The 23872-nt window shown below is 36.6% G+C and overlaps 1 protein-coding gene across 9 annotated transcripts in view; it reads left to right on the top strand.

Moving 5' to 3' along the window:
• LOC129950053 (serine/threonine-protein kinase N) overlaps positions 1-23872 on the top strand; it is a 255008-nt gene that overhangs the window by 197735 nt on the left and 33401 nt on the right. For all 9 annotated transcript variants that reach the window (XM_056061835.1, XM_056061836.1, XM_056061838.1 and 6 more), the window contains one exon: positions 12973-13463. In XM_056061835.1, the coding sequence (XP_055917810.1) occupies positions 12973-13463 (491 nt within the window). The remainder of the gene's footprint in view (positions 1-12972; positions 13464-23872) is intronic.

Genomic DNA, 23872 nt, shown 5'->3' with positions numbered 1-23872 from the left:
TGAATCTATTTTTTAAGCCACGCTTTCTACACTTAACTGTAAATTAGTGACACTAAATGTTTGACATAAAGGGTTCTTCAATTGGCGCGGGTAGATTTTGGCACGTTCAGGGTACGCAAGATCGGCCGAGAACATCGCCGCGGTTCGTAAAAGAGTACAGCAGAACCCGAGGCATTCTATTCCTCGCGGTACACAAGAACTCGATCTTTGGCAGACTTCAACTTGGGGAATTTTGCGTCGGGACTTGGGCCTTCACCGGTACAAGATCCAACTGACCCAGAAGTTCATGGCCATAGACAACACCGTTTGTTCTCTAGATGGGCTTCGAATCGTTTTGGCCAAAAAATCATCTTTAGGCTCATCTCATGACAATGCGCATTTTTGGATGAATGGCTCTGTTAACAAGCAAAATTGCCGTGATAATGCATCCTCAAAAAGTTTCCATTTGGTGTGGATTTTGGGATTTTGGCGTAACTAGTCCGTACTTTTTTGAAAACAACGTTAGTGAGGCGGGCACAGTCAAAAGCGAGCGCTAAAAATTGAACCATATGCACCTAGACGACATGTGGTTCCATCAGGACTGCATGCCTCGGCACTAGATGCTACACAGCAAACGCCACGGCATCTACAAACAACATCTACCCGCTCTTATTGGAAAACCCTTTATATTTAATGATTCATTGCATTTGTGCATCAGACAGTAATTCTGTAAGGGTTTCCAATCTAAGGCTGAAATTTTGTAACTATTGTTATGCGATTGATATCTATCGTTATCTTCAATCTTGAAGTTTTAATTCAAGTACCTCAGAATAATGTTCAATGACCCTCGGTAACTAAAACCAAGTGAAGCTGGTTTTCTCAATCTAATGATTTATACTGACAAAGTTAAATCTTATGATATCCGCTGCCTTAAAAAGTAAATTTTGGCATGGACTTTTTTCGCACTTGCTATAACACATGTAATCTAATGGCACTTTAAATTTAGTGACTACAAATTTGTAACTACTGCTTGAACTGCAAAATCTTTTGACAACTTTTAATGTCTTATACCTCTAACTACCATATAACAGACAAAATTTTATTGAGAACATAAATAATCTCAGAACGAAAATAAGCGACGTAAGCCTTAAGACGAACATTTAGTGACATCTGCTATTTCGTTCACTTTCTCTGTGTGGCATTTTACTTGGTATCTGGTATGATTGCAGCCTTTTAGAACTTAATTGAAGTCACGCTTGTGTTCTGACCTGTAATTTAGTGCCTTCTACTGGCAGACCCAAATCTTATGACACATGGGACTTTAAAAAATCAATTTTGTTATTTTCACAGTTATTTTGATACCAATACAAAATGCTTAGGTAAGCTGAATTTTTTTAACACTTTCTTAGATTAAAAGGCCTTTAAAGGCATAATCTATTAACGTCTTTTGATGTCTAGTTATTTGGACCATTATTTTATGACGTTTCTATGGAAGACTAATGAGAGCGTCGTTTAGTTTCTCGGAAGAAAATGAATGATATATGCAATAAGACCATAATCTTAACGTCCTTAATTATACTATTAAAACTGAAGAACTGTAATTTAGTGAAGGCTACTGACAGAGTTAAATCAATGACCTGCAGCCTCATGAAAAGTTATTTTGTTATTTATATAATAATTTTGAGAACCTTTCAAAATGTAAGTTGAATTCCGATAACACTTTCCGTCCATTATTCCAATTAAGGCTTAAATTTGGTAACTCTATGCCTCAGACTTCTGTTAATTAAAGTTTAAGATATACGATCGGAATTTAATGATGCTTGATTTCTGAGAATCTAAATAATTGACACCTTTTTTAAGATGTAATTTTGCAAGGCTTTTCAGTATAAGTCTGAAATTTCATAATTTTTGCTATGAGACTAAAATCTAGTGACGACTGAAATTTCCATTAGATATATCGTTCATAAGACTTAGTTATTTGAAGACATTTGTTTTCTTTGACCTCAATTAATTGGCATATGTTATAAAACTAAATTCTAATGACATCAGTTATTAGTCAGTAATTTGAATAGTACCGCCTGCTATCTTATATCCTAACTGACATTAATTTACTCCTACTGCCTCAAACTGTAATAAACTGTTATCTACGACTTAATTTGTTAACGTCTGGTGTTTAAGTTCATTAGTTTATAACGCTTGCTGTCTAATTATTATTATCTAGTGCTGACTGCTATCTCAGATAAAAATTTGTTGACTCGGTTATCTCAGACGGTAAATAATAGTAAATGACGACTCATATTAGTTAAGTGGCATATGTTTTTCCGCACTGAAATTTATTGGCACCTACTAACAGACTAACATGTAGTGACGTCAGCTTTGTCAAACGAAGGCTTAATCATACAATTAAATTGAAATTTTGTATCTATCGTATATTGATTTTTTCGTTGTAGACCGTTTCTCAAAAAATGTGATGACAGCCATTCAGTGACACTTACTATAATAATGAAATTCAGTGACGTGAAAAAATGCAAAGTATTTGAAAAATAGGCCAATTTTAGTTTTTCTGCTAGTTCTAAGCCAATGGCTGCCAACTAAATTAGAAGTTTAGAATTTCAGTAGTTTCCTATTTTGTTCGAAAAAATTCGTTTTCAATAAAGTGGGAACACTCTTCCTCTAGAAGCCGCCGTAAACGGCACAAAACTGTGTGACTATGGGCTTACATCTGCCGTGTTGTTTTCGATTAGCTTTTGTTCGCGCTGCTGCCGTTAAACAGTCTCCGAGTTGTCTTGCTCGAGGCATTTTCAGAAAACACCTTTTGGGCAGAACGACTCTACAGATACTACTCCATGTAACTGCCACCGTCAGAGCCACCATTGCCAGCCGCCTCCGTCACAACCGCCACTATCCATTCATGCCTCCTAATTGACGACAGTCTTTTTAGGAACTCAACTTACAATGAAGAGGTAGACGACTTCAGGGGAGGGACAAAACAAACAGTCATCAGCGTTTAGATATGATTGTTAGTCGTGGTGGCATAAAAGAAAGTCATCGTTGTTGTTTGCTTTTTTCGTTGTTTTTGTTGTTGTTCTCATATTGCATCCACTCAGCAATTGAATTTCTAATTTTAGTCCTCTTGCTTGCGGCTGAGTTCATTATCTGTTGTTGTTTTTGTTGCTGGGTTATTATTATTATTTTGGTATTGTGTGTTCCAAAGCCACAAGCAAAAACTGTCAACGTGGTATACCAGACACCATCCGCCACCATCATCCAGCAGAGCAAAAGTCTCGAGCCGAGCGAAACAACATAACAACGACCGACGATGACGACGCGACGCGATGACGGCTTTTTAAAAAGGTAAAAACAGCAGTGAAATGGCTTAATTGCGATTTGCGAATGCGGTTTTCTCTGCACTTTCTTCTTATATTCGAACTCCGCCAGAGGGCGGATGAGAGAGTTGATGGCTCATCGAGTCATATGGCTGCAGGGGCAGGCTATGCTTTGTTATGCAGGCTTCAAGTTGAATGAAGGAAGTTTTTAGGTATAAATGGGTGGTCATTACCATTTTTGTCTTTGTTATGCTTCACTTGGCTTAAAGAGGCATTTTTTTTTGCTTGGCTTTTTGTTATGTTTTTTATTGTTGGTTTTTGTACATTTACTGTACTCATTGCTTTTGGAAACTCCCATGTTGATGAAGTTGGAAGCTGATGTTCGACGTTCAAGTCAACCGGAACCTTGAAGGAAAAGGTTAATTGAAGTCATTTGAGTAAAACAAAAAAAGAAATAAAAGAAAAACGATTCAGGCATATATCTGTTTTTAATTAAACAAATGATTAGAGATTAAAGCTAAGTGCAATTTGAGGCTATTGTTAGGTCATAAATAAGCTTGTTAAAAAAGCCATATAACCTAAGGGGTATATCTTGTGTGGGAGAAATGATATTAGAGCTATTAAAACGAAATTGTTTTATAGTAGCAGGTTGTTGAACGAATCAAAAAGATAGTTCTGAAAGATGCCTAAGGCTAAAGCTGATGACAACTTTAAGTATGCATTAAGGCAACTTTGCTTTAACTTGCAAAAAAGTATAACCAAAGGGACTTAAACACAACTGGCTGCCTCGAGTGATTTCCCAGGATATAATTCTGATAATCCAATCTGACAGGACGCTGTTGATGGTTTTGGAATGTAAGTCACTGATTGCTTTGGTGATATTGACCTAAAGGCCAAGAAAGCAGTAAAATCAGTGCTCCAAGAACTGATTCCGGTAAGACGTGGAATATGGTTCAAGAGGTCATCTAAATCCACGTCTTCAATTCATTAAAAAAAAAAGTTGGTTCCTGAAGGCCCAGCGTTGACTGAAATGTTATTCCCGGCCTTATTTCAATTTTTAGTCAATTCAAGCTGCCCTTAGGCGAGGTGGATGGTTGTGCGTGTTCTTTCGTTTAGTTGGACCTTCTTAAGGCGCGATCAGAGGTCTTTGTGCAGAATTAACCTCATTTGATATTCGTGGATTAAGTCTCAGGGTCTTTAGCTACAATAGCTGAGCAGAGTATTCTATAAGTATTCTAGTTTCAAAAACTGTTTGCGGTGGTTTTTGCAAAATCTTCTTATCAAAAAACTACACTGTTTCAGTTAGTACACAGCATTCACGTTAAAAGCTACTTTTTAAAATAAAGCCATTTGATTCTCCAAGATGCAAAGTCCCAGCTGGTAATGTAGCGGGTGTCTTACAACGTCGTGGATAAAATGCTATTAACCTTGATATTTATCATTTACCTCTATACATTGTAATTTGTGCTTTTGAATTGCGAAAAAGTCTAAAATTTATAGCTTGTTCAGAATTTTCCTTACCAATTTCCAAAAAAAAATATCTCCGGCGGAATATTTTCTCAACTACGATTATTGGCTCCAAATAACTGATAATTGATAGCAAAGCCATTGACATCTTCCACATCTTAGTTCGCAGCCAGGTCTCAAGATATTTCTTTACATTTATTTCGAATAACAGAATCGTTATGATCAGTCTTTTGTAGAAAAATAATTCAATGGCTTAAAATTATTAATCTGAAGATTTCTATGAGTTATTCTTCTTTCACTATCAGCGCTTCTATATAGTGACTTATGCTGCTAATGCTTGCATTCTCGAAAGGGTTACACTTCTAACCAAACTGTAATTACATTCCCTAAGTTGAACCAATACTGTCGCAAAAGTTTTGTTTATCGTCTTAACTAGTTTTTGGCCCTTAATCGATCTTCTAACGAATTGCAGAGCATTCTTCCTTGCCTAACAGTTGATTCCATTATTGAAATTACTTTATAATCCTTATCGGATGTATTTCATGGCCAACGATTTTCTCATCGATAGTATTTTGAATTTTTGGGATGATTGTCTTTTTTTTCTATTTTTGTTACCTTCGATTTCACAGAAATATAAAAGTCCAATTATTAAAATGCGTTGTTTTCAACGACTTTAAATTACTCTTTTTACAATTTATTCCTGGATTTAGAAGAAGGTTGCTATAATGATGGTAACTTGTAAAAAATGCTCGAAAAAACTCTACATCAAACGAATTTCTGAGATAGAAGTCTTGATGCATTTACTCAGCTTTTGCACCAAAATTACTGCAACTGAAATCTCTCCAATTTATGTTCACATTAACATCAACCCTTCCCGTTTTAATTCACTTGTCCTAACCAATGTAACCATTTCGTTTAGAAGCAGAACATCCCTCCGCTTTTTAGTCCTTAATGTTTGCTAAAAAGTATAATAACTCTCTTCGACCAATAACACACGTCCATTACTTTATTGAATTTATGTAAATTATTTTTGAACCGTTCATATTCCTCCTCCTCCATTCAAAACTCAAGCACATTCATTTTGTGCCTTTTGGGAAAACTTCATGATCTGCAAAAAGCAAAAGTCCATTAAAACATTATCCCGAAATACGAAAACGTTTCTGTAGACAATCTGCCTTCGTATTCAAAAATTAAGTAATTACTTCCCAAGAGAAAGAGGCGGTCAATTGTGTAGCGCACCGACCGCACTTGTATTTATAAGAGCACCTCAGTATAACAACGTCAACGAACGTCGACGACGAGCGACGACGACGACCAAACAACCTGCCTGCTGACTTGCTTACTAGCCTGCCTGCCTAACTGCCTGATGGTTAAATTAAGTATTCCTCCCAGTTTGCCACTATCATTGACCTGAAACAATCACAGTTTAGCGTTGGTTCGCCATTGCTCTCTTTTCCCAGAAACAATAACAACAAAAACATCATAGCCTATGAGGCTAGAGTCTAGAGTATTATATGTGGCTGAGTGAATACTAACTACATTAAAGTACAATATGCTTCAAACCTTCTATCTCTAGAGTCTACTCATATACTTACCCTTAAAGTAAGTTAGGTAGACCTGATGTTGGGAAAAATTTAAATTTTCCAACGCTCTTTGCGCCCGGGCGCTCTCTACTGCTGCGATGGGATTTCGTTGGTACTTTTGTTTGAGAAGATACTTGGAAGTTGTTGTGTCCACAGAGAAGACCACGTACAGGCCACAAAACTGAAGATGACAATAACTTGTTTTCTAAAATTGTGGTATCGTGGTGGAGTATGGGGGAGGGTAAGGGCTGAAGCGAGTGTGGTAGCAAGCAAGTTGCTACTGCTGCTTCGCTACCACCAAAGCCAGTGCCAAGTAAGGTGAAGCCAAGTAGACAGCCAGTCTGACGTGCAACGGTCCAAAACTCAATGAAAATGGGCACCGCACAAAGCCGCACATTAGTTGACATTTCAATAACAGACTCCACTCCAACCCGAACGAACTGAACCGAATAGAGGTTCCGAGATGGAGGCGGAAGAAGGCGGTGCGGTGTGGCGGCAGCGCTAAAGTAAAGACTAAACGTGCATCGCATCGTTCAACGTGCCCCATCGTCATCTGGAGTCGTCGGAGTCGTTGTGTTGTTGCCGTGGTGTCATGGCAAAATAGTTTTAAGCGCGATTAAGGAATGGCACGGATTCACTTCACATGGATGACTATAACTACAACGACGACGACATCGACGACAAAAGCAACGACTTTGACTACGACGACGACGACGATGATTATGATGATGAAGGCATAGAGTTTTGGGAGTAGGAGTTTCGTTGTCGACTTGAAGTAAATTTGGAGGTTGGTTGCATTGTATACATCTATGTCCATAGAAATAGCATCAACATCAGCATCCGAAGCAGCAAGAAGCAGGTGAACCTCCACTGTCAAGTCGTGACAGTTGGATTTTCAAAGTTCAGGGATAGAGTTTATGTTTTTTAGTTATTGTTGTTGCAGGTTTTTTACTTTTTTTTTTGAATTCTTCAAAGGAGTGGTTCAGTGCATTTCAGAGTTTAGTTCAGTTCAGTTCGACGAGTGTCACACATTTTTAAGTATGCTTGCATGAACAGCAGATATAATTAGTTAAACGGCTTTGGCCCGCAGCAGCAGCCGTCTCTAACCGGGCTGGTGGCAAAAACAATTTCGACAAGAGCCAACGGCAAATAAATGGAAGATAATGAGATTTAATGAGATATAAAACAATTAAGAGAATTTAACTTCTTTTATTTTTTTGTTATTGTTGTTGCTCTTGTTGCATTGCATTGTTTTAAATAAATAAGTAGATATACATACGTATAATTATTTGATGCTTTAGCCTTTTGTCTTGATCTTTGAGAGATGCATACATATTTTTATTTATATAAAAGCTTATCTGGGAATTTATTTCGTTGCATCAAAAAAATTAAAAAAATGTGCATCATCATTATATTTAGTCGACTTTAACGTAGGTAGATGATGTGAATGCCTCTTAGAGGAAAAATTATGATGCTTTGCAGGTATTTTTTTTCCTGAAGATATTGAGCATACTTAAAGCTACATCAGCTAAGTAAAAAAAGATGCTTTAAATAATTCGATTGAATTGTTTGTTATAGATGAGAATAAAAAAAATGGTGCAGTTTGAGCATCTTGAAAAATAATTATTGGGAATACTAAAAAAAAGTGTTGGAATTGCATACGTTTCGGTACTAAATGAAAATATTTGGAAATTAAATAAATAAGCTTTAGATTCTTCTAATTGGACTTAATCACTTCCAGGGATTTTTATTTCCAAATAGAAGAAAATGAATTACCTACAGAGTGTTCACTGGGGCGTATACGTACTTTTTTTTTAATGTTAGCAGAAATCACACTGAGTTTGATCAATAGCATTGAATAAGTTGTCTGAAAATAGAAGTCAGTGTTTTATTTTCTTATATATAATAATCAAGACGAAGACTCATAGCTTCGAATCGATTCGGCGCAGGCGGCATGTGGTAACCATGCTCGGAAATAACTCTAGCCAAATGTACATCTTGGCATAAGCTTTTACCACACGTTAGCGGTGTTCAAAAGAAATTGATTATGAAAGACTAATAGCGCTTGTGATATTGGCCTGCTTACCGTGCTTCGTTCTTAAAGAAATATGCTAATAAAGAGCCATTCACTTTGTGAGCTCAAATTATATCCGCTGACATTATAAACGTGTCAAAACTTAGCTGTCATTTTAATATTAGTTGAATATGTGCCATTAGCTTTAGCAAGTAGCTTAATAACTACGAACACGTTGAAAAATAACAACTGTTTAACAAAAGCAGTGTTCCGTAATTTGTGCATTTCGTTATTATGGTCTTTACAATCGGCCAACTACACAGGAATTAATAAAATTTTGACGAATTTCGAAGAGAGTGGTAGTTTTATTAATACCATTGCGCCTGTGCAATGCATCATCTTAACGTTCACTTGAAATCTTTGCTGCATGAGTTGTATTTGTTGTTGACTATCGGAATTTATCGATTTCTATCAGAGAACAATTACGGAATTCTAGATGCATTGAAAACCAACTTTATTTTAGATATTGTCGAGGTACAGCCCAAAATGTGACCAAAATGGTTAAAAATTACCTTAAAATAATCTTCCGGAGATGCCCATTTGAATGATTTTTGTTCACGCTTGATTTCCAAGTCAAAACTTTATATTAAAATATGATGTTCATGAATTTATATCGCCGTGTACATTTTTTTAAGCTTTGCTTTCGAAACTGATACCGCCAGTAAAAACTCCTTTTCATGCAGTGACTACCTCTGAAACATGAATGCATTTTGTATCGACAAATCTCTTCTTTGTTGGGTCAGAAATTTCAGAACGTAAAGACGGATTGAAATCTGATATCCACTTAATAAACGCTGGTGTGCCCCAGGGCTCTGTTTTAACTACTACACTCTTCCTTATTTTTATACACGTTCTTTTGTCGGAAACTTCTAACCCACTTAAATGTTTTGCTGATAACAGTACCCTCAGCTTTGCATGTTCCTTTTAAGATTTTCATCCTTGTCCCTAGGATGTGGTCAACCAACGGCAGTGTATGATAAGGTCATTAAATTTAGATCATGACAGCCAGCGTGTGGAAACAAAACCATGTCGAATTTAATGTTTTGAAAACTCAATTTTGTCTACTGCCGCAAAAACGCAACAATGACATTGTCCTAAGGTGGTACTTGCAATTTGAAGACTGAACAGCTTTCAGTTCTAGGTATAAGCATTAGAAACCATCTCTTGTGGAGTTTTTTTTTGTTTGACTGGAGGAAATTATTCGACACCAAGTAGTGTGGGACTCTTAACCACTAAAACCACCTCTTCATCAGGACCAATCTTGAAGGATCGGCTTCCGATTTTTCTTTCTTAACTTTGTACAATCACTTTGGGGGAAGTTTAAACTTTTAATACTTTGCCATGTTTTTTTGGACCATAAGCTCATTAGGCTTGGTTCTTCTAAATCTCCGAACATGGTTTCTTACGGACTCCATTTAAGAATTAGCATGACTTTGCAGTCTCTGTTTGTGCGATACAGCGTATTTTTTAACAATTTCTGTAACCATTTCTATTTGTACGTCACGATGTAGATCGGCATTTCTTATGTACCAAGGTGCATTAACTATTCCACGGAGGACTTTGTTTTGGAATTTTTGGATTTCGGTATTTGTTTTCTTTGTACAGCCCCATAATTGGATTCTATAGGTCCAAACAGGCTTTAGTACTTGATTATACAGCATTATTTTGTTTTGGATTGATAAATCAGAGTTGTTACCAAGTAACCATTGCATTTTTCTATATTTCAAGTTTAGTTCTTCTCTTTTCTTTTTGAAGTGCTCTTTCCACTTAAGCTTTGCATCCAAAGTCAATCCAAGGTATTTGCCCGTATTGGCTTGATTATTAATGATTATTGGAATATTGTTTATCTTTTTATTTGTAAAGTTTATATGTGAAGATTTTGTTTCATTGAGTTCGATACGCCATTTTTCGGTCCAAATTCTGTGTCGACGGCATTTCGTAGTTTTACTGCTGCCTTAGAGACACATTTGTTGAATACCAAAATTGCGGTATCATCTGCAAAAGTAGCCATTATGGTGTGATTACCAACTGGAATATCTCTTGAGTATAATAAATACAGGGTAGGACTTAGAACACTTCCTTGTGGTACACCGGCTTCTATTTTCTTCAATTCCGAGTATTATTGATCGTATCTTACTCTAAACAATTGGTCTGAGATGTACGATTTTAATATTTCAAAGTACTGCCTGGGAAGATCCTTTTGCAGTTTGTACTCAAGTCCCTCATGCCAAACCTTGTCAAAAACTTGAGCAAAATCTTAGAAAATAGCTGAACATACTTGTTTTTCTTCTAATGCTTTTTCTATTTCATCTGATATTCTATGAACTTGGTCTTTCGTGGAATGTTTATTTCTAAAGCCAAACAGATGGTTTGGGATTATACTTCTTTCTTCTAAGATTTTGCTAAGTTTCTTCAGAAGCAGTTTTTTAAAAACTTGCCATAATTGGTATAAGCGATATTGGTCTGTAAGCCGTCACTTCTGTCGTTAAATTCCTTAGGAATGTACTGAGTGAATCGTTTTTGAATTTGTACATTTTTTTTTAAGATTGTTGCTAATACGGTTAAACGTTGTTTTATCATCTGGAAATCTAGTATTTTCCCGTTTTTCTCGAGCTCTGTTATCTCTAAAGGATATTTTATTTCATTTTGTCTTCTATTAGAAAATGTTGGAGTACTTTTTTCAGCGGCGTGTTGCACATCAGCAATAAATTGTTCCACTTCATGGTGAATTGCTGCTTAGTGTTTAGGTTTTATCCGACGTTGTAAAATCTTCTGATCGGGCCTTAATTTAAAAAAGCCTTTTTTTCTCAGAAACTCGAGTTTTATTCTTATATTAGCACTAGTGCCCCAATAGCGTACTTGAGTTTTTTTGGATATTATATAAAAGTAAAGCTCTTAAAATGATAGAGGTTGTTCTCTTATTAAGCCATTTGCTACTATTGACCATCTAAGTAACGTCTAATGCCTATCATTGCTTTATCGATATTTTCACAAACAATGCTCCAGCCAAATAGCCATTTACATTCCCTTAAACAATTCAATCTTAATTCCCGAAAATCTACGAACGTTCGACACTTAAGCTGAATTTCGGAAGAACTGTTAAGCAAAGGGAACCTTTTTTAGCCGGACTACACGAATGGAGAATGTTAAATTCTCTACAAAGTTCAATATTTCCGACCAATAACCAATGTGCTTCGGTAACTCCTTTCTAATTCGACGTTTTTTTATCGAAATTGCTCGAACTGTGTCTAATTATTACAACGACCCTATTTCTGAAAAAAGTGACATCATTTCTGTAAAAAAAAATGTTGACCGAGAATGGGTCAAGTATAAACTATTTAATAATCTCCACATTTTAGTTTGCCAGACGTAGCTTAAGTAACACGGCCGCAATCACCTCTGTCCAACTCCGAAAAATCCTATTGAAACTCTCATCAATTTTCACAAAAACTACAGCTTAGTTTTAAGTAAAATGAACCTAACAAAAAATACCATTAGCATTTATCTTATTCCTAAAATGCACTTTCTGTAACCGTTCATGTATATTGTGCAATGTTGAACATTTTCTACAAAAGCAATGCCAAAAGAAAGAAACCTCAAAGATGAATAATGATTTGTAGTCTCAAATTCCTTTCATATGTTTTGTCGATTTCCTTAACTCAATGTCTCTCGAGGCTGTCCTATGATGTTAGACATAAAACCTACTACTCTCCATTCTTAACAAATTCTCAGGTCTCAACCTCTTTATATGCATAGAATGATGTCTATAGTTTTTGTTCAATCGTTGTCATCGTAATATCGACTTAAAGTTCCGTAGGTTTGTTCTTGGTCCATAGACATTAAGCCATGGGCGTAGGACGATTCATTTTTAAAAGGGGACTTTTTTGCACTTAACTCTACTTCATTCTCTCGACTCTCATTCTTTTTAATTACGTTTCCCTTTGCTTGAGTCCGTCACTATTTCAATGGTTTTTAATGTGCCAATAAAATGATAATTGCTGCCATTTATGGACAAGTTTCACTTAATTTCTGGTTTCTTTGATAAAATAACATGACTGTGGATCTTAAACTTAAGTCCCTTAAATTGTAGGACCGCCTATGACTTTAATCCTTCTTCTAACTCCTTTATTCTTTTTTTGCATTGCAAAGTCATGTCATTATTACAACACGCCAACTACAAAAGCAAAAAGTCAACCCAAGTTAGCATAGAACAAAAGTAAAAAGAGGAATGAATAACTTAGGATCTTCTATTCTAGAGATCCGGGTGGATGATGTTCCTTTTGATTTATGCCGACTTTTGCGTGTAAATCCTATGGTAACACGCTAAAAACCCATTACAATGCTGTCACTCTGAACTCAACTCCACTCTCGACTCAACTCGTCGTCGTCCACCAATAAATGCACTTCCATGTAGATATGTTGGGTACACTCTTCGTCTATAGAGAACATGTTCCTATACCACCAACTTCATAGATCCTTTTCAGAGTACTTTAGAGTGTATATAAAATGAATAATGAACATCTTTACTTTTTTTTTCTTCTAGATATTCTCTACTCGTCGCTTTCACCATCAAGCGGTGGTGGCAATGGCGGCGGTGGAAATGCCGAACTGACAGCCAATGATAAAATGCTTATGTCACTAGAAAAACAACTCAACATCGAGATGAAAGTTAAGAACGGTGCCGAGAATATGATTCAATCGATATCGAGCGGCCACCATGGTCGCGATAAGAAACTCTTAGCCGAAGCTCAACAGATGCTTGCCGATTCGAAGGCGAAAATCGAATTCCTTCGATTGCGGATACTCAAAGTTAAACAGAACAAAGATCATATGTGTAAAATTAAGGCAGCTAACGAGGAGAATGGCGGTTTGTGCGGTGATGGTAGGCCACAGCGTTTGGAAACGTCGCTGGAGGAGCGAATCGATGAGCTGAGACATCGATTGCGGATTGAGGCAGCCGTCGTGGATGGAGCTAAAAATGTGATACGAACCCTAATGAATAATAAGGTTCCCGATAAAAAAGCTCTGCAAGAGGTGAGTGGTTATTCTTTTATTTTGTTCTTGTTTAAAAAACATTAAATTTATGGTGTTCTTGGATTTAAACGAAAAATATACTCTTGGAAAATTTGTATTAAACTTAGAATTTTAAGAAAAAGAACATGAAGTCACTGTTTTTTTGTGTGTTTATAATTTTCTATCTTGTGTCATTCATCCTTATTTTTGAGGCACAGAAGTTGTGACTATATAAGATCTAATAAACTGCTTCCTTTTTACTCCCCTTCCCACTTGTAATTTTAGAACAAATTACTTCAAAAACTTTAAATTCACAGCATTTTCTGAGCTTGTAGAAAATGCACTTTCAAAAACAGAACTGCGTACTGAATAGCGGATTGAGAAACTGACTCAACAACTGGTTGTCTGATCGACTGTCCAACTTGCTGACTAAGTGACTTAAAGACAGTCTGATTAAGTAATTTAATTACTGCCAGACTGATAAAATGACTGAATGATTGATTAAGCGACTGACTGAATGATCAACTCATAGATTTACTGACTGCCTAATTGATTGACTGGCTAACTGACTGACTGAGTGCCTAACAGTCTTATTAAGTGATTGAATGACTGTCTGACTGATTAAATGACTGACCAATAAAACGACTGACTGAATAACTGACTACCTGATTGACTAAATAACTATCTGACTGATTAACTGACTGACTAACTGATTGACTGATTAACTGACTGTCTAACTGATTGGGTGACTTACTGACTGACTTACTGACTGACTTACTGACTGACTTACTGACTGACTCAATGACTGACAAACTGTTTGACTGAGTGACTTACTGACAGTCTGATAAAGTGATTGAAAGACTGCCTGACTGATAAAATGTCTGACCAACTGAATTATTAATTAAGAAACTAACTGACTATCTGACTGACCAACTAACCAACTGACTAAGTACCTAACAGGCTAAATAATTGACTGACTGACTAACTAACTGAATAATTAACTGACTATATGACTAATGAACTAACTGCTTAACTAACTGACTGACTAACTGACTGACTAACTGACTGACTAACTGACTGACTAACTGACTGACTAACTGACTGACTAACTGACTGACTAACTGACTGACTAACTGACTGACTAACTGACTGACTAACTGACTGACTAACTGACTGACTAACTGACTGACTAACTGACTGACTAACTGACTGACTAACTGACTGACTAACTGACTGACTAACTGACTTACTAACTGACTAACTAACTGACTGACTAACTGACTGACTAACTGACTGACTAACTGACTGACTAACTGACTGACTAACTGACAAACTGACTGACTAACTGACTGACTAACTGACTGACTAACTGACTGACTAACTGACTGACTAACTGACTGACTAACTGACTGACTAACTGACTGACTAACTGACTGACTAACTGGCTGACTAACTGACTGACTAACTGACTGACTAACTGACTGACTGACTAACTGACTGACTAACTGACTGACTAACTAACTGCCTAACTGACTGACTAACTGACTGACTGACTAATTGATTGACTAACTAACTGATTAACTGGCTTACTCACTCACTGACTTTCTGACTGACTGAATGACTGACTAACTGCTTGACAGTCTAATAAAGTGATTGAATGACTGCCTGACTGATAAAATGTCTGATCAACTGAGTAATTGATTAAGAGACTAGCTAAAAAACTAATTGACTATTTGACTGACCAACTAACTAAATAACTGGCTGACTAAATGACTGACAACATACCTCCTAACTTAAAAACTAAATTCTTAATATTTAATACAATAGTTGAAGAACTGCGCCTTTAGAAAACAAACAACTTCTAAAACAACAAAATACTTTAACTGACTTATTGATTGACTCGTTGACTGAATTACTGAATAACTGACTGATTGACTGAATAACTAAATGACTAATTGACATACTAACTGACTGATGACTGAATGAATGACTGACTCACTTGCTGACTGACTGTCTAACAGATTGACTGATTGATAATTGATTGACTGACTACTCGTAAATATTTTTACGTTTAAACGAATCTGTACAGAATAAGGTTTTATGTCCAAATACAAGCTTCAAAATTCTAGAAGACTATTAAAATATTAGTGTGTGTGTGTTGATAAATAAGACAGATAAGAGCTTTCCTTACAACTTTGTCCGTGTTGTTCCTTGGTAAAGTAGAACTATTAATTGTCTTGTATAACCTAAGTGATTTACTCTGATTTTTCCAATAAGATTTGGGGCAGAATTAAAGAATATGGTCTTTTTCCCAGAAATAATATGAAAAAAATACTGGAAAACTGACTCTTTTTTATGGAACCCCCAAAAAAAAGAAAACAATTGTGCTTTACTTCGGACGTACTGTCAAGATATTTTCTTTTCAGCCGCACATTTAGAATGTGGAATCTTGCAACCGACTATTTCCTATTCCTTTATGTTTAAACATGTTGAGGGTACTGTTACCCCTTTTGTGTGTGAAAATTGGAAAAAAAATGAAGTATCTTAAAAACTTAAACTATATTTTCTCCTCTCTTGAGCAACGGGGTTACCCTTAACCGACGTAAGTCTTTTTTCTGCGACTTTTTTTTGCGTAAAATTCATTTGACGATATTGCTCTACAGACTGCTGTCCACAGAAATTAAAATTTTTATTTTTATGACTTTATTTTAAAAATCACCGAGGCAACCCTACTCACTATATGCATGCATTCCACCCCCACGACGCTCCATTAATTTTTTGATTAAGTATTCACCAACACTAAAAACTTGCTTTTGACTAAAATATAATTTAATTTCATGTCAAGCCATTACCACCATTACATTCAACATCATTCATTGGAAAAGTCAGAAGTGGACTTAATTAACAATTTTTAAATATCACCATAAACAGCTCAAAAGCATCCTTCAAATCAACCTACAGACGCAAAAATTCCCAATAAAAAAATTACCATAAAATAAATTAAATTTTTATTATTGACAAAATATTGTGGTTTCAGCGGTTGCTGACGATCAACCGAAATGAAACACGTCGACGTGTCAAACACACCGTGATGGTGATGGTGCGCCCGCCAGTGAGTTGGGGAAGTTTATGTTATATGTGTGGTAATGAAAATTGCCTTTTTCTCAATTATTTCTTTTAATTTTGAATATTTATTATAAGCACTTTATTGCAGTGTTATTCATGATTGTTTTTTTTTTAATATAAATTTCAGTTCCACTTTTTATTTCTGTATCCCCCTCTCCCACCACCCTGTGTTTAATTGCGATGCGAATCAAAAAATGTAGGTCATAAAAACGACACTACCGGCAGCATTTTCTAGTACCGTCCTAGTGACATCAGGGAGCAAAAGTATGTCTCTGACAACAATGAACGAACGTTTTTAATGTTTATATCTTTTACCGCCTGCTGTCACAATAATTGTTGAAAATTAATTCACTCAAAAAAGCAAAAACAACGACAACAAAAATTCCTTCGTTCATTTTTCATATTACATTCGAAAGATACGACTACGAGTGTAAAAAATAATTTCGGTTGAATCATCTTCTTCATATACATATATTCTCATTTTGCAGAGATTTATTATTCGGCAATTAAAAGTAAAAGGAGCAGAAATTAAAGTTGAGATAAATTTATACATATTGAGGTTGGGGGTATGAGAATAATATAATAATTTGTAGATGAGATGAAGGGAAGACACCACCTGGCATCTCGGGGGGATGTTGTGGTTGGTTGGTCGTCTTGGCGGTGGTGTATGGTTTTTCATCGATGAGAAAATTAAATTTATTCAATTTTCTTTTGATAGTTATTTTTTTGTTTCGCTTTTATTTAAATTATTTTTGTTTCGTGTCAGGTGCAGAGAAAAATATAAAATTCTTAACTGTGTCGCGTGTACCTGCTGTTAATGAATGGTTTTCTAAGACCCAAAGGAAGTTTAAAACAAAAACCATGGAACTCAGAAATATGGATGGAAATCGATAATCGATAGTATCGAGAATGTTTAAGGGGATCATCCTATGTGATGGGTTCGAAAAATCGATTTTGTTCATAAATTAAAAGTTTAATGTGTCTAGAATACGGTAGTAAAGGGATTTTTCAAAATTCGAAGTAGTTTTAAAGATGCAGCAGGTCCATGGAAAAATATGGGGTAAAGTATCTTACATACATCGGCGATAGTGACAGATAAACTTACAAAGGGATCCTAGTTATCATCTTTAATTAAGGTTTTGAAAGTAAAATGCCCTATAGGCCGCGAAGCCCATACTTAAGCTGAGCGCCCATTTTTCAGTGGTGGAGTTGTTCACACCGGTGTAACTCGTAATCTATACAATATTTTTAATTCAAATTTTATATTTATACTACCAAACTATTTAATAAATGATAATAAACTTAATAAAGTTGTATCTATTTACTAGTCGTAAAAAAATTCGTAAAGAATTTCTTAAAATACAGGCCGTCACACGGGATGACCCCCTTAATGCATTCGCACCTCTAATGGTCTTTACACTTAGTCCATAAATACCTTTATCAATATTCACTGTTGGCTTTCAGGAAGTTAGTTGCTTTAGAAATGATCCTTAGAAGGGTTAAATAGTATGATCTAAGCGGCCAATTCACTTCAAGCGTGAAATACACTGTTTACCGAAATATCCTCTCAATAAGTCCATTGTTATGCGTACTGTGAGGCATGTGGCGTCGTCTTATTGAAACCACATGTCACGTTATCCAAGCTCTTCAGTTTTTGGCGAAAAAAGAAGTGCCCTCCATTCCCTGCAACCAACGTTGTGATTCGCTTCATCTTTCGAAGAAATACAGCCCAATCATTCCGCTAGTTCCGTCGTCGTCAAACTTCGTCGCTAAATACCATTTTTCGATAAAAAAAGTAGATTTTTAGCTAACTTTTCAAAAGCACATTTACTCAAAAAATGCAGTGTGGTAGGTCGTTCAGCTTCAATACTTGCACTTGGAAGGCTTCACACCTAAATTCTTCTGCAACAGTTTCGAAGTATTGGAGTCTAATTTCTGCGAACGGCGGCGCCGAGTTAATTCGTGGTCATCACTTAAACTTACCAATACTCCTGCGATCTTTTCCTCAATTCCCACTTTACGTAAGAGTATTGTTAATGTCACAAAACTAAACACGTACAGATGGTTTAATAGATCAGGCTTAAGATGTTTGACAGTGACACAAAACACGAAACGTACGTAAGCTGCTGTCAAAACCCAGTGGTACTAAAAAACAAAACGGCAAACAATACACCCATCATAATAAATGTTTCAAGTAGGTAGAATCGAGTTATAAACAAATTATATCAAAGCCAAGAGTCAAACAATCAGTAATAAGACTTCTAATGTTGTGATTACTTACTTAAGGTGACGCTACGGTCCGGGGCTGACCTGGGCTTCAACCAACATGCGACCAGCCAGTACTCGGTCCCTAGCTAGCTGTCTCCAGTTTTGCACGCCAAGTGCAAGGTCTTTTCCCACCTACGTGTGCCACCTGAGTCGCGGTCTTCCTCTACTGAGCCGTCTCTCGGAATTGGATTCGAAAAACTTCCGGGCTAGAGCGTTGATGTCCATTCGCTTACATGACCCAGCCATCTAAGTAGTTCGATTTTTATTCCTTTCATCCAAGTAGACGGGACCAAAAATCACCCGAAGAATTTTTCTCTCAAATCATCCTAAGATGCTCTCATCTTTCTTTGAAAGGGTCCAGACCTCAGCGCCATAACCGGGATAATGAGTGTCTTATAGACGGTGATTTTAGATGCTCGTGAGAGGACTTTGCTAATCAATTGTGTTATAAGTCCAAGAAGCAGCGATTTGCAAGAGTTATTCTTCATTTGATTTCAGCGCTAGTGTCGTTGTCTGTGTTTATAGCGGTGCCTAGGTTTACAAAGTCCTCAACTACCTCGAAGTTATAGCTGTCCATAGGGACGTTAAGTCCAAGACCAAGACGGCGTTTTTATTTCCCTATTTTGATGACAGCATATACTTGGACTTGCCCTCATTGACCACTAAGTCCATCTTTTCTGCTTCCGTCGCAATGCTCAAAAAACGCTCCACTGAAATCGCGCTTTGATCTTCCAATTATGTCAATAATATCTGCGTATTCGAGTAATTGGATGGACTTTGGAAGATTGTGTCTCTTGTTGACGGTTGAGTTTTGCACAATTCTTTCCAGGACGATAGTGAAGAAGTCGCATGACAGTTTATCGGCTTGTCTAAAACCTTTTTTGACATCAAATGCATTGGTGAGATCTTTTCCAACCTTGATAGAGCAGCGTTCATTCTCCATAGTCGTTCTGCACAAACGGATAAGTTTGACAGGGATGCCAAAGCTAGACATTGCTGCGTAGAGCTCTTCCCTATGGATGCTGTCATACGCGGCTTTAAAATCGATAAAGAGATGGTGGGTATCGATTTGAAGTTCCTGGGTTTTTCCAAGATCTGCTTTAGTGTGAATATTTGGTCAATATTGAACTTTCCTGGTCTGAAGCCACACTGATAAGGACCAATCAGGTTGTTGACGAACGGCTTCAGACTTTCACATAATACGGCAGAGAGGATCTTATATGCAATGTTAAAGAGACTCCGCTCATCGGGCATGCTTCTTCCGACCATATTTTGCACATGTGTTGGTGCATGCTTCCTACCAAGTCATCGCCTGCTGCTTTAAATAGTTCGGCAGCTATATTGTTCAGAACTTTTACTCATAAGTAAATGGCAAACGAAACTGAGCTTAAATTAAGTGATAGCTGTCAACTGACAGAGAAACTCTGAAAAAAGTATCACCAGATTGAAAACATTACGTCTAAGAAAAACACTCGTTAGAAGCCTATTCTGTAAATCAAACTCTTATTCGAAATTAACGTCGCCATTCTGAAATATTTCATTTTCTTATTCAATTTATTGAACTTTAAAATCTAAAGAAAAAAAAAAAACAAAGTCCTCCTTTTAACAAAAAAAAAAATTTTATGGGAATTCAAATTTTTTTTTAAGTTTAAGATAAAAGTAGTCCATATTTTGTGTTAACAACACAGTCGCTTTAAAAAATAAAAAAAAGCACTAAAAACGAAATTTAACAAATTTGGTAAAAAAATGGACACACATTTCATAACAATTGAAGTACTCACGTAAATTCGAAATTTCAGTCGCATCGTATAATAAATAGGGACTTTTCATTCACAAAAAATAACAACAAAAGTTAATAATCATAAATTATTTTCTATTCGCAGTAAATTCATTCTTCTTTTCCATCCTTTTTAATTTCTCAAGCTGCTTTCTTTATTACTGCAAAAAAATTCATTTCAATTTATTAATTCTTTCATTTAATAGTTCATTATAATTTCCCTTTCGCTCTTAACATTTTTATTTTCATAAGTCAAAACTTGAGAGCATCAAACTTAACTACACCAAAATTTAATTGCTAGTTTTTATGGTATGCATAATCTTCTTAATCTAAATAACCTGGAATTACGATGCTTTCTGAATATAAATTATACATTTTTTTATATAGCTGTTCGTAATGTTTGACTATCAAGTCGGTAATGTAGGAAGCTCAAAAAAATATATTTTCCAATAATAATAAAATAATAATTTCGGTGCACTTCAACATCATAAACAAGCAATTATGTCATTTTAATTAAGAAAAATAAAATAACAGAAGACAGCAGAACATCAAAAAAAAACACCATTATGACAAATTAAAAGTTTTCACCTAGTTTTTTTTTAATTTTCTCCAAGGCCATCCCCTACATAATTATATTATAGATAGTCTCTCACGATATATGTATGATGATGGGATATAATTATAGTTAAATATTAAAAAGACAAAAAGCCACCACACATCACAATCGAAACCAACCCCAAAGTATGCCAAGAACAGTTTCATTTATTATTAACCGCGCATATCTACCAATTAACCAGAATGTCAGTCTTTTCTTAACCCAATCAATTATAAACATGTGTATACGAGTATAATATCGTTTTTCGCATACATATAAATAATGTACTTGTTCAACTTCGACAAGGCTATTATAAAGAGGTTGGTATACTTTGGACATGAAAACTTAATGTGTGACTTAAATATCGACTTTTTGTCGAAATAAAAACAAGAACTTGCACTTTAAATAGTTAATAGAGGGTTTTTGGTTTTGTGTTTTACTTTGTGACTTCTTCATTTGCGGCTAACTAACAGATGAATGTTTCAATTTGTTTTGACAGAATACGTCTACATAGGATAAATGGTATTGGGGTAGGTGTACGTACAGGGAATGAAAAACTCATTATAGATTCGAAAAATAAACATCTGTGACCTACCTTTCCTTTAAGCTTACACAGCAGGTACTATTTTTACACTTTAAATCAAGTTCTTTAAGGGACGTGTATGGAATGAATACAAAAATAGGGAAGTTGAAAATAAATAAATAAGAATTTTTTAACTTCCTGTTAACTGGGACACTCAAAGACAACTTCACTAAAATGTAGAAATGATTTGGTTTTGGAAAGGACTTTCTTGTTTCTACTTAAATAAGTCGATTAAAAAAAAGAAAGCTGGAATGCGACTCTTAACATAGCCCTTGCTTAAAATTTTCGAGAGATGTTCGAGAAATTAAATCATCAAGACTAAACTCGCTAACATAAACCTAAAATGCGCGCATGCCCAAACAGAGGAGAAAAAAGAAGACACCAAAGCCATATTCTTCGAGCTCTTTGACAAGACATATAAGCAGTGCCTTGCATTAAAATTAATTTAGAGATTTTAACAGCAAGCTAGGAAGAGAAGACATCTTTGGTGGCACAATCGGGAGATACAGTTTGCACGACACCACCTCCGACAAAGTATTAAGGCTGATCGATTTCGCTGCGGGGCGAGACGTTCTGGAAGCTATTATGCAGTTCACACTTTTTAATACCTATCAACAAGGGGACATAGAAATCTCCTGATCAATCAACTGTCAACCAGAGTGACCACATTGCGATCCACGCATGACACTTATCCAGTATACAGGCTGTCCGAACATTCCAGGGGCCAACATTGACTCGGACCACTACCTCGTTGTAGCCAAGGTACGACTACAGATATCCCGATCCAAGCCAAAACAAGGAAGAACTGTGAATAGTTTCGACGTAAGACGGCTACAATCGCAAGAGACAGCCATATTCTTTTCCGATCGAGTCTTTTATAACCTCTAAATAAGTCCTATGCTGCCTGCATTAAGCATTAAAAACCAGAGGCATAAGAGATTACACATAGCCACCGCAGTGCGACCCCTGCACCGGGTTTGACGACGAATGCAGGCAAGCGTACGCACCGAAAAAACAGGCATATATAAAGGCGCTGCACAGAAGAACCAGAGCTGCTCGCGAGCTGTACGAGCAGAAGAGGAGAGAGGAACACCGGTTTCTTAGATGGAAGTAAAGGGAGCTTGAGAATCGCGTGATCGAGGAGATAGAGGGATGTCACAACAGGAGAGAGGAACACCGGTTTCTTAGATGGAAGTAAAGGGAGCTTGAGAATCGTGTGATCGAAGAGATGGAGGGATGTCACAACAGGAATGAGGTGTGTAAATTTTACCAAAAGGTAAAAAAAACTTCCCAGGGGTACCAGCCAGGCCTGCAAAGACGATCAGGGGACCATCGTAGTAGAACCGCAGTCTATGTTGAGAATATGGAAAGACCACTTCTCCAAATTATATGACGGCAATGGCGAACCGAATTTCGCTGGAAGGGAGGTAGAACCACTCAACCTCGGCGACGCACATCAACAATTCCGCTAACCCGACCTCGACGAAGTGAAGATAGCTTTATCTTAACTGAAGTCAAACAAAGCTGTTGGAGCTGACGGCATCGCTGCCGAACTATTCAAAGCAGCAGGCGATGACTTCGTAGGGAGCATGCACCAATTCATCTGCAAAATATGGTCGAAAGAAAGCATGCCCGATAAGTGGAATCTCAGCATAGTTCGCCCGATACATACCCTCGTAATTGCGCTAACTACAGAGGCATCAGTATCCTTTACATTGCATATAAGATCCTCTTTGCCGTATTATGTGAACGTCTGAAGCTGTTCGTCAACAACCCGATAGGTCCTCATTAGTGTAGCTTCAGACCAGGAAAGTCCACTATCGACCAAATATTCACACTAAGGCAGATCTTGGAAAAAACCCAGGAGCTTTAAATCGATACCCACCATCTCTTTATCGATTTTAAAGCCGCGTATGACAGCATCTTTAGGGGAGAGTTCTACAGATCATGGTCTAGTTTTGGCATCCCTGTCAAACTTATCGGTGTGTGCAGAATGACCACACAGAATGCACGCTGCTCTATCAAGGTCGGAAAAGATCTTACCGATACATTTGATGTCAAAAAAGGTTTTAGACAAGGCG

The sequence above is a fragment of the Eupeodes corollae genome, chromosome 3 (assembly GCF_945859685.1).
Source record: "Eupeodes corollae chromosome 3, idEupCoro1.1, whole genome shotgun sequence".
Lineage (NCBI taxonomy): Eukaryota > Metazoa > Arthropoda > Insecta > Diptera > Syrphidae > Eupeodes > Eupeodes corollae.
The sequence above is the reverse complement of the archived record's forward strand: the minus strand, read 5'-3'. Positions and strand labels throughout refer to the sequence as shown.